The sequence below is a fragment of the Ruditapes philippinarum genome, unplaced genomic scaffold (genome assembly GCF_026571515.1).
Source record: "Ruditapes philippinarum isolate M1 unplaced genomic scaffold, ASM2657151v2 ctg134_1_1_1_1, whole genome shotgun sequence".
In the NCBI taxonomy this organism is placed as follows: Eukaryota; Metazoa; Mollusca; class Bivalvia; order Venerida; family Veneridae; genus Ruditapes; species Ruditapes philippinarum.
In genome coordinates this window covers 616,973-629,583 of record NW_026852258.1, presented here as the reverse complement: position 1 = coordinate 629,583, position 12,611 = coordinate 616,973, and the positions used below count along the sequence as shown (strand labels likewise).

The 12,611-nt window shown below is 33.0% G+C and overlaps 1 protein-coding gene across 2 annotated transcripts in view; it reads right to left on the bottom strand.

The window, feature by feature from the left end:
- LOC132754701 (recQ-like DNA helicase BLM) overlaps positions 1 to 12,611 on the bottom strand; it is a 39,343-nt gene that overhangs the window by 5,038 nt on the left and 21,694 nt on the right. For both annotated transcript variants that reach the window (XM_060745372.1, XM_060745382.1), the window contains 13 exons: positions 12,135 to 12,335; positions 11,531 to 11,649; positions 10,897 to 11,010; positions 10,346 to 10,444; positions 9,473 to 9,621; positions 8,750 to 8,887; positions 7,934 to 8,063; positions 7,274 to 7,469; positions 6,515 to 6,702; positions 5,568 to 5,691; positions 3,976 to 4,193; positions 3,076 to 3,202; positions 2,219 to 2,410 (listed from right to left, as the gene is read on the bottom strand). In XM_060745372.1, the coding sequence (XP_060601355.1) occupies positions 2,219 to 2,410; positions 3,076 to 3,202; positions 3,976 to 4,193; positions 5,568 to 5,691; positions 6,515 to 6,702; positions 7,274 to 7,469; positions 7,934 to 8,063; positions 8,750 to 8,887; positions 9,473 to 9,621; positions 10,346 to 10,444; positions 10,897 to 11,010; positions 11,531 to 11,649; positions 12,135 to 12,335 (1,995 nt within the window). The remainder of the gene's footprint in view (positions 1 to 2,218; positions 2,411 to 3,075; positions 3,203 to 3,975; positions 4,194 to 5,567; positions 5,692 to 6,514; positions 6,703 to 7,273; positions 7,470 to 7,933; positions 8,064 to 8,749; positions 8,888 to 9,472; positions 9,622 to 10,345; positions 10,445 to 10,896; positions 11,011 to 11,530; positions 11,650 to 12,134; positions 12,336 to 12,611) is intronic.

The window sequence follows — 12,611 nt, the reverse complement described above, 5'->3', positions numbered from 1 at the left end:
TGGTCAAAATCTGTTGAGAAATGTAGGAGAAGTTGCACACAGTAGAAATTGTTCACTATATATTCTGTATAAGGAAAAAAATGAAGGGCCATAATTACGTCAAATATTATCCAATCACAAAACCCCGACAATATGTGCAAGAGCACTTGATAACAAAGCTTCCGAGAAAGTTTGGTCAAAATCCGTTGAGAAATGTAGGAGGAGTTGCGCACAGAAGAAATTGTTCACTATATATTCTATATAAGGAAAAAAAACAAAGGGCCATAATTAGGTCAAATATTATCCAATCAAAAAACCCGGACAATATGTGCCAGGGCACTTGATGACAAAGCTTCTGTGAAAGTTTGGTCAAAATCTGTTGAGACATGTAGGAGGAGTTGCGCACAGAAGAAATTGTTCACTATATATTCTATATAAGGAAAAAAAACAAAGGGCCATTATTAGGTCAAATATTATCCAATCGCAAAACCCGGACAATATGTGCCAGGGCACTTGATGACAAAGCTTCTGTGAAAGTTTGGTCAAAATCTGTTGAGAAATGATGGAGGAGTTGCGCACAGTAGAAATTGTTTACTATATATTCTATATAAGGAAAAAAAACAAGAGCCATAATTAGGTCAAATATTATCCAATCGCAAAACCCCGACAATATGTGCCAGGGCACTTGATGACAAAGCTTCTGTGAAAGTTTGGTCAAAATCTGTTGAGAAATGATAGAGGAGTTGCGCACAGTAGAATTTGTTCACTATATATTCTATATAAGAAAAAACAACAAAGAGCCATAATTAGGTCAAATATTATCCAATGGCAAAACCCCGACAATATGCGCCAGGGCACTTGATGACAAAGCTTCTGTGAAAGTTTGGTCAAAATCCGTTGAGAAATGTAGGAGGAGTTGTGCACAGAAGAAATTGTTTATGCCCGCCCGCCCGCCGACATACCTCAATCTAATAACCAGTTTTTTCCTTCGGAAAACCTGGTTAACAAACTTTACATTTACAGCTTCGAAAACTAGAACTGCCACTGTCATGGCATGAATACCCCTGCATACCACTTTGTCAGAAGCTTTTTTTAAGTCAAGGCCCTGTGACCTTGAACTTTGACCCAGTGACCGCAAAATCAATAGGGGTCATCTACTTATCAGGACTAACCTCCATGCCAAATATGAAGACTGTGGATCAAAGGAATTTCAAGTTATTGGGCAGACAAGTTTTTTTTAGTCAAGGCCCCTGTGACCTTGACCTTTGACCCAGTGACCTCAAAATCAATAGGGGTCATCTACTTATCAGGACTAACCTCCATGCCAAATATGAAGACTGTTGGTCAAAGGAAACTCAAGTTATTGGGCGGACAAGCTTTTTAAAGTCAAGGCCCCTGTGACCTTGACCTTTGACCTGGTGACCCCAAAATCAATAGGGGTCATCTACTAATCATGACTAACCTCCATGTCAAATATGAATACTGTTGGTCAAAGGAATCTCAAGTTATTGGGCGGACAAGGTTTTTTTAGTCAAGGCCCCTGTGACCTTGACCTTTGACCCAGTGACCTCAAAATCAATAAGGGTCATCTACTCATCATGATTAACCTCAATGTCAAATATGAAGACTGTGGGTCAAAGGAACCTCAAGTTATTGGGCGGACAAGGTTTTTTTAGTCAAGGCCCCTGTGACCTTGACCTTTGACCTCAAAATCAATAGGGGTCATCTACTAATCAGGACTAACCTCCATGCCAAATATGAAGACTGTGGGCCAAAGGAAACTTAAGTTATTGGGCTGACAAGGAAAAACCGACGGACGGGGAGACGGACGTTCTAACAGGAGAGTAATAATGTGGCTACTCCATTGTTCTCTCTATTGTTCTTTTTAGCCACACAAAAGAAAATAGCCACATAAAAAAGCATTACGGAATGAATGACATCAAAGAGAAAGAACAGTTACCTATTGTCCCTCTAGCCACATAATAACTGTCCTGTGAGTGCGCACACGGACCGCCGGACGGACAAGCAAATTCCAGTATACCCCCCTTACAACTTCGTTGTGCGGGGGTATAATAAGTGCAACAGGTTGAAAAATCTATTGTGACCGGTAGTGTTCTGTGAAGATGTAATGGTAGAAGTTTGTTTATCCTGGGGATTAGCTTGGAAAAACCCGTATTTTGTCGAGTTTCGGATAACATCTATTAAAGATACATTTTGTGTAAGAGAATTTGTTACTTACCGTTAATTAAAGCAGCATAATTATTGGTGACATTGAGGAACCTCTCTGCCTGATATTGTCTCAACTTGTTCATCGTCATTCCCTCACATGTCAACAGCTCCGCCTCCGTTGTTGGTAGTTTCTCCGACATTACACGCAGTAAGTTGTGCGAGAAAATGTTGAAAAAGTTTATATGTCCTGATTTCTCCCTCACTACAAAATACATATTTATAGTAAAGGTGTTAACAAAATATTACATCAACACTTTAAACTAAGAAAGGTAATAAACAGGCATATGTTTCCAGTTAAGATAATACCTAATTCTCTTGACAAAAGTGGCCACCATTTTGCCAGTCTTCATTAAATATAATTATATTATACACAAAATATTAAAATAAGCAAAGTAAAGAGATATTTAAAGTAAACTGTCTAAATTCTTCTACAAATGTGAAATAAATATTATAATAGCACCAACATCAAAATGATTTTTATCAACTAACATAAAAGAATAAAGTACTGTGAGCTATTTTTATTTCAAACTTTAGCATATACATGTATTGAGAATTTTGATATGACCATCAAAATAGCAACCTGGAGAAATAATGCATGTTATATGAGGAATGTCAATACAGACAGCTCAGCCTTCCAATCAGCACACTCTGATCAGATTCTGTAGCTTAATTCAAATATATTGATAAGGCAATCCCTTAAACTAGCATTTAATGTTTTTCAATTCAAAGCAAGTCTAGTTTATTATACAACTTGACAAGCAGTCAACAAAAAAGATTTAAAACAATACTTCTAACATAGGTATTAAGGCTGTGCTAATAACTTATTCAAAAATTATATATCTCAACAATTGATTCAAATCATCTTACCTATTTCTTCGGCTAATGTCTTCAGTTCTTCATAACAAGTTTCTATCAGTCTTGCCTTCTCACTGACTGGTTCAGTACCAATCTTTGTTTCCTTCTTCTTACGGTTCTCCTGTACTTGTAACTCTATCTGTGGTCATTAAAAAATTTATGAAGTAACTTACATTATACCAATAGCCATCATACTCATACTATAGAATGATCCTCATCAGAAAATGTAAGAAAATATCATTTCTGATTGATTTGTAACCAAACAGGGTAACCAATAGCTCCTGCCTCAGGAAAGCACACATTGTGTTTATTTACTGTTTTATTCATTCAAATTCTTTTATTTTTTTTTGCAAAATAAAAAATGTAAATAAATATCAACTGGAGTATTGTGTGCAACAAGAATGGCTTGAAATGTCTCCTACAAGGGCAAAGGACATGGAAATTCCCCTTCTTACATGTAATGTTCCCCAAAAAACAGAAAGTGAGAGCTCTCACACATGTTCATAGGTGACAGATGCCACCACAACATGCACCATATATTGGCATATTTTACTGTTACTTTTATATGGTGTTTATAGATATTTATAAGTTTTAAGGCAGCACTATAGTGCATATTTGAAATTAAGAACGTAAGAAGTACAGAAAATATTAGGACATCAGTTCTGTGTCCTATGAAAACATGTCTACTTCTTACATGTTGTATAGCAATTTGGGGCAAATTTATTTTTAATTCTATTTAAAGCTAAATTACAAAAGAATAAGAAATGCATTATATACACATACTTTACTTCAGCATTGTTTTCCATAAATTTTTATTGTTGAATGCTATACAAGGATTTACTTTCTTACCAATTTAATTTGTCAAGATTTTAACAAACATATTACACTTTTGTCTCCTGTCATATATCATACCTTAAGCTTCCCATTCAAAACGTCCTGAGATTTTCTACCTAGTCTGATGTAGCAAGCAGTATGTTCCATGGCTGTGATTTTCAATTCTTCCATCAGTACACCATCAATGACAAGTTTACGTAACAATCTATCAGCATCCTGTCTACTATATGCCGAGCCTCGACCATGCATGGGATGTTTGTCATGACCAGCCTCCGTGATTTTACTGTTCTTTGAACCTGTTTTATATAACAAAATTACAACTTACTAGCTGATAAACATAATAATGCTTGACCTTATTCAATATCTTAACCAAATTTTCTGTAATAAATTCTTCAAGCAATGTCAATTCAATCATTTTATTAGTTAAACTACTATCATTTTCAATGTCTATATAACTAAAAATATCATCTAATATTTCTAGATAAAATGTGTGTGTTTTTTGGGGTTTTTTTAATCATGGTTTAAGGTTGTGTGAACTCAATCCAGTTTCTTTAACTGGTAAGAATAAAGCAAAGGGTTTTTAACAGAGGTGAAACAAAGCAAATAAGTTTGACCAGCAAAATTATAAAGTAAATGATATTAAAATATGGTTGAGAAGAAATATGTTAATTTATATCCACATAATGCCAGTTTTCAATCACAACCAATTTCCAATCATCCCTCGAAATTTTTTATTTTTGATCTTATTTGTCATGTAACCAAACTGTAAGCACATCTTGTATTCACCTTGACTAAATTTATCAGCAGCAATGTCAATTATGGCGATAAAAAAGAAAATGCTAGCATTTTAGTTCAAAATATGTAAAATGTGTGTTTTCCACTAATCCTTTATTTACCCAGTTACAAATCGCAATAATTTTCTAAAAATAATTGATTTACAGACTCAGTTTTTTGTCAGTCTGCAGAAATGGATATTAAGTTGGACAACTGTTTCAATATCATGAAGTCATTATGTTTGCTACACTTCAAAAGCTGTAATTTTAATATGTACATATTTTACCATACAGTTCTTAATTGGAAGGTAATACATCAGTAAAGTAACAGTCACTTAACCAAGGAAAAACATTCTCTGTGATAACTTTTCAGTAAGGAGTGACTAGAATGGGGTCATATAGACCCTAAGATGCTAAAAATTTCACAAGAACATGCTTTTTCTGTTATGCAAATTGAAATGTACATCCATACCCCAATTGTGACAGCTTTACCACTGCAAATAGATATCTAGATTGAAAAATGGCATTATAATTAGGTTAAAATTGTTTATTACCATTTATCTGAAGTTGAGTTTGTCAAAATTTCTCCAAAATACAGAACTAATTATATTTTAACATTGTATGACAATTTTTATGTGGTACAGTTTATATTTTGTTAACTGATTGAAAAGTGGTTGTGAAATTTTGAAGAACTGGAAAATGGGTCAGTAATGATTTGTCCTCGATTCATAGTAATAATTGAAGTGAAATTTTAAAAAGTTGGTGCATTTATTAGCTGAAATGATAATATTCGCAGAATTGAAAGAGAATTTATTTTATATATAATTTCACTGTCCGTTATTGTTGAAAAATCTGTTAGCTGATCGGAAAGAGGCAGTACGGGGATATAATAACTACCTTTAAACATTTCCACAAAGTGTATGAGTGTATAATCACTGTTTCTCCTGGTTGAGGTTAGATCTTTCACACATCGTATAATAGCTTTTACATCTTCTGTAACATCTCGTAGTTTAAATGTCTCCTGAAATAGATTTTTTTAATTTGAACAATCAGGATTAAGTTGCACTCATAATATTTCTGATAGTTGCTAATGTGAAAACACAGTCACTTTCTCATAACCAAGTTTAGGGCATCTTATAGTTATTCTAAATAATAATCTTGATCCATGCATAATGCAAATATTTCAAAGAAAATGATTCTAGCTATGAAGTTATACAGGTGACTAATTACAGGTATGATATAATGTTCTAATCCTTTAGTTCGCTAGAGCCAAGTATTGAACCTTTGCCATCAGTATTGAAACAGGCCAGTCTGCATACTTGTTTCCATTCAGTTTGACAAGGCTCTATACCATACATGTGAACTCTCCCACTTTTAACGGGGGACTCCCACTTTCTGCAGCCATATTTTCAAAGATTTTTCTCAAAATAAAGGGTATTTTCACAAATTAAAGAAATCTCCCTCTTTTTGATGTCAGAACTTTCTTCTTTGTTTATTGCAATTCTAAAATCTCCCTCTATTTGAAGAAAAAATCTCAACTTGATCATCATGTATGCCAAGTATTGTTGGATGACTAATTTTAATATTTCATCTAGATATCCCTAAGATTGACAATAGACAGTTCTCAATTATGAAAGCTGGACAAGTCCATTTAAGACATTGATCACTTGCAAATTGACAAAAGTCACTAAAATGTCCTGAAGCTGAAATATCAACCATCCTGTCCCTTGCATTTCACTAATATTTCCTCATACAAAATGTCTTGAATTTAAAATTCTCTAAGACTAACTTTTCAACACGCTGAAATATCCACTTACACAGTATACATGTACCAGTATAATTACCTTTGAGACACAATTATCACATATAGCTTGTTTAACTTGACTGCACTGAGTTCTGTCAAACCCCATCTCTCCAAAATAAGTGAGAAGTTGAGACCTGCGACAGTCGGCTACATTCTCACAATATTGTATCATCCTGAACAAGTTGTCTATATGAACACGCTTGGACTCGTACGTAGCACTCTGATCCACTGTAACAATATAGAAATGTTGTCACCATACACTGCTATTATTTTTATCATATTTTATCAATCAATTCAAAAACATTCTCCATGACTACATTTTACATTAAAATGCTAGAAAAGCATATAAAAATTTCACATTTTTATTAATTCATCTTTCTTTTTTCTGGAGATTTCATTTCAGTTGTTTGGAGAGTTTTTTCATCAGAATCTCATGTATATGTACTTGGAATATTCTAACTGGGATACTGTTTTAAGAATTCTGTGCTACAACAAAATATAACTCATGAAATACTTTTATACTGTCAACAGTAGAAAAGCGTACTCTCAGTTGCTGCTGTCAACAGAAACATTCATTTCAAACAAGAATGGTACAAAAGAAAATGACCAAGCTGCTTTAGACAGACACTTTAACAAGCTACAAGAATGTTTAAAAACATTGACACTATCTATTTATATAGATAAATTTGTATCTATTACTCGATATTTACCTATTAAATCTGAAACATAAGTGGAATATGATTTTTTAAATTAGGAAAACAGCTTGAACTAAAAAATATAATTGACTTAAATTGCATACTTTCTATGATTCTACGTAGACGTTTAACATCCTGGTATGTGTACAGTAGTATACAGTATGCTAGGAGACCGTCACGTCCGGCACGACCCGCCTCCTGGTAATATCCTTCCACAGATTTAGGTAGTGAGTAGTGAATCACGAACCTTACATCCGGCTTGTCTATACCCATACCAAACGCAATTGTTGCACATATTACCTGTAACACAAAAAAAATGAAACATACTCCAATCATTTGTATCTTTATTGTAGCAATATCAACTCTTTTTAAAATTTGTTTCAGTTGTAAGTTGGGTGGAATTTTTGGTACTCATGGCAAAATTATACTTTTTGTAAGTGACCTTTAAGTGAACAAATTTAACAATCTTATAATAAATGGTAAACCATTACATGCTTAACTGGGCTTTAATTTAACTTATTTTGTAAACTTTTGCTAGTTTAAAACATTTTACTTGCAAAAAAGGAATATGAACTTGCACTTTTTTCAGGAATTGTCAATTTTTTTTTACCATTTTATTTCATTTAAAATACAACTTATGTATATATTTACATTTAATGCCTTTGCTTTCTTCATGTTTTACTTGCTTTGTATAGGTTTGCAAGTGTTAAATAAGAGCCCTAATTAATCTACCTAAACTGCCTAATTGATTTGCGGATACTGACCTTACATCTGTTACCCTGGATCCATTTTTCCTGTATCATAGTCCTCTCTCCGTCCGTCAGTCCAGCATGATATGATACTGATAATATACCTGCTTTACTTAATGCCTTCGCCACATCATCACATTCCTTCCTGTAATTTGAACAAATTCATACTGAATATTATCTTTTAGTACAACAGCTACAGTAAATGTTTCATAATTTTAAATGAACCTTCTGATGATTTTCTTTGAAAATACACTCCAAGCTAAACTGCTAATATGGTCACTAAAGATCCAGGAATTTCACACTGAATTTGACATATATTAAGTACTTTCTTCGCAATCGGTCCACCTAGCAGACTTCCCTGGATAACTAACCAGTAATTATAAATTTCTCTGCAAGTGACCAACTAATTATCTCACATAATTTCTGAATCAGCCGTGGGAATCAAATGATTGAATGTCCAAGATCATTTGTAATGGAATAATTTCACCATGACCGAGGATTGAACTAGTGACTCCTGAATTACAAATCAAAAGCTCTATTTAATGTGCAAAGTAGGAGGAAAAAGCAGTAGTTAAAGGAATTTTTTATTTTTCTTGATGGAATATGTCATTTAATAGTCAAAAAATCCAAATGAAGCTCTAATTCAAAGATATTTTCTGTCAAACCTGGACGGCTATATCTTATGAAATGAAGATGTCATGGCAAACTTGAATTGTATGCAGACAAATAAACAGAGAAGACAGAAGCAACATGCCATAATTGGTCAGTCCATGTAGGGGCAGGAAATAATATTAAACAAACATTTGCTGTACAAAGATTAGTAAAGTTTACCTTGAAAGACAATAAACAATTCCACATTTCCCAGGGAAATCATCTTTGATCATCTTAATGATGTCATTGGTAGCTGTTGAAGGTTTCTTAGGTCGAACTTCAAACTTCAGATTTGGCCGGTTAAAGCTTGATGTAAACCTGTATACAGAAAAATTATTTAAGTATATAATTATATTCAAATGTATTAAGTAATTGAAAACAAGAAGAAACTAACTTTCAAGAGACATTGCTAATACCTTGTTTTATTTCTACCTGAACTGACTGAAGTAAATTCTCTTCATTCTAAATCCAGTCTCTAACAATTTAACACTACAAAAAATTGGCTTTGCATACTTTAAAACAAGAAATGTGTCCATAGGACATGAATACCCTAACATTTCACTTTTTTGTCATTGTCAGTCAATGGACTGACAGTGTGACAGAGGGATGGACAAGGGCCATTCTATACTCCCCCCCCCCTCCCCCACCAAGTAGTGGGGGCATAAAAACTACATCCAAAGAGAAGTTATTACATTTAACACTATCTGAATTCAATGAAGAAACAAAAGTATAGGAAAAGGTTGTAACTCAACATTTCCTACAATAAATTCTTTTACAAATTATGCCATTTCATCGCAGAATAAAATTCAAAACTCTAGCAAAAGAGCTGCTTTCTTACAGTTTGTATGTACAAATATGTTTGTCTTTTGTCTTTTCTTTGATATAAAAAGAAGATAAATTCACCATTTAGGATCTTTCATGTGAAGTTGATGACAGATATCTTTTCTAACTCTCATAGTGGCTGTAGCAGTAAGTGCCATCAGTGGAACACCAGGAAACTTTGTCTTTAATACCCCTAACTTCTTGTAATCAGGTCGAAAATCATGTCCCCACTGAAATAAATACATAGCTTTAACATTGTATAAGCCAACAGTTCATTTATTTTGATGACAACATGTTCATAATAAACTACTATAAGTTTATTTCTAGGAAATTAATTTCATCCAAATCTCTCTACAATACTTAATAGTTACAAGTTACTCTTTTTATCTAAATACAATAAATGTAGACGTGACTTGAAGCTTATCCATGTATAGACTGTTAACAGAAACACTACTGGAGATATTCTTATATAAACAAAGAAGGTAACAATATACATGTTGTTCTTATTCCATCCTTGTACAATATACATTTGCATTAGGATGTGTATGCCTTGATCATGCAGGAATTCCAGTAAAACTGGAAAGTCACCATATAAATGACCTTTACAGTTCTGCTTTCACTAAAAAAAACCCCTACTCTTTATTGTTAATTGAATCATTCTTTTGCTTGACGATATCATTAATATCCCATACTTTGCTAAATTTGCATAAAAGATTTGAGTTAAATTATGAACAATCTGATAAAATTTTAACAGATTTCAATTCCAAAGTACAAAAATTAAGTAGTAAATGGTACCGAATCTGGATGAACTGTATGACTGACATAAACATGGTTGACATAGTACAGGCTGGCATGACTTTCCAATGCAGGCATACATCTGTTATTACTGGCCCTTGTTCTAAGACATTAAGATGTAACTATTCATCTTGTAAGGGCTTTAAAATCAACACTTACCGAACTGACACAGTGAGCTTCATCTATAACAAATCTATCCAACACTTTTCTACTGTACAGGTTCTCTAAAACACTCAATAACTTCTCACTTGCAGACAGCTATAAAGCAATCGAATATAAAAATAAATTATAAATATATTTACTGGTAAAGTTATCAAATTTTGAAATATATACAAAATACTTTAACAATCTTGTACTGTTTTCAATTCTATAAATTTGCTATCAGTCCTTATTTCACATTATACTTTGTGACCTTATACCTTCATACTTTGTGGGCTTACAGCTTTATACTTTCTAGCCTGGACACCTATATTTTAAAATTTGAGTTTTAAATGTGATGTTTATTAAGACTGGTTTGTATAAATTAACTGATATATCAATGAATGTATAATACATATCTATATAAAAAAATTCAAGGAGTTTTCAAGGACTAACCACGAAATTCAAAGACTTTTTGCCCTGTGTGAACCCTATTGTATAAATTAACTTCTATATCAATGAATGTATAATACATTTCTATATAAAACATACAGTGAAGGGTAACAACTTACCTTTTCTGGTGTAACATAAAGTAGCCGTATCTCTGGCACTCTCTTGTATAACTTTCTGTAGAGCATGTCAGCTTCACTTAGACTTACATCACTGGACAAATGTCCTGCTGGTACCTACATTTATAAAACCATCTTTATATTACCTAAATATTACCTTATAAAAAGATCTATATTACAATTATTGTCTTAAACTTCAGTGAAGATAAACATGTTAGTAGAGTCTGCATGACAAAAAAATTGTAATGATGAACAATTCACATTTATAACTAAATAAAACGAATCTAATTAATTTCAGAAGATATATTCTTTTGATCATTTTGGATCACTGATTTCCAATAAATTTTCGTGTTGAGAATTAAATACTACTAAATTTGGTGCTATGGTGGATTAGAGATCTTGAAATTTCTATAATCTCTTAACAGAGGCATTTCCATTTTTAAGAATTGCAACTACATGTACTAGTATTTGACAATACTAGAAAAATTAATAAACATTCAAACAACAGTTTAAAGGATTGTGACTTAGACAGAGCCCATACAAGAGTAATGGACATCAGTACCTTTCCTAAGAAATATATGAGTATAGACAAAAATTACAAGAACTTCACACATTCCTTGTGAAAATTTACTCTCACCTGAAGAGAATTCAATTTTTGAACTTGATCCTGAATCAGGGCTCTAAGAGGGGAGACAACTATTGTAACACCACCAGAAACAAGGGCTGGTAACTGGTAACAAAGACTTTTCCCACCTCCTGAAATGTTAAGATAAAAAAATTTCACTATACACGATGTATCTGACAATAATGTAGTCCTTAACACCTTACAAGTCTTACAGTTAGATAGGTGTTCCTTGTATTTCATTTTTCATATACTAGTGACAGTTTAGCCAGTTTTAACCAGTGTTACAATGATGCATAGGTGAGTAAGATAGCATCCACAAAGTTTCGGATAGTCAAACTTTATTCTAGTTCTGAAGTTTAACTCTAATAAAGAAATTTTCTGTGCTAAAACTCAGATCTTAAGTATTTGATTGGTCAATAACCAGCACAGGATGTACACTAACCAATGAAAATCCTGAGATTTGATAAATAGCTCAGTAAAAAGTTTTACAGCTTAGGTCAGAACTCAAAACTTGTAACTGCTAGGTACGTGAACTAGAACAACCACTTTCCTTATTGTGGTAATCATGTTAGCTCACACCAATGTATGACAAAATTAATGTAAATATTTTCTTTACCTGTGGGCATAAGAACAAATGTATCATTCTGGAGAAGAGCAGCATTACAAGCTTCCAGCTGATGACGTCTAAATTTCTGAAGACCAAACACCATGTTAAATACTTTCACCATTTCTCGACTGTGATCAAATGCATAACCTGCATATTCATTATTCTCTTCAGGAGTTTCTTTGACTAAACTTGTTGAATTTCTTGCTGATCCTATCATAAACAGAAGATTCTTATTTTCATAATGCCCACTTTGTTGTTAATGTATTTTGAATATGCAATGTATTGTAAAATTGGATCCAGTATGATATCCCAAATTTTTGTTGTTGCTACATTTTTGTATATTTATAAGAAAAGATTATGCATTAATAATTAAGATATCTATGTTTGCAGTTGGGTTTTAATTCATCTCATTTACATAAAGCTCATAAGGCAGTTTGGTATCTGTACTGGTTGGGAAAAACCAAGTGACCATCTGTATAGTATCAG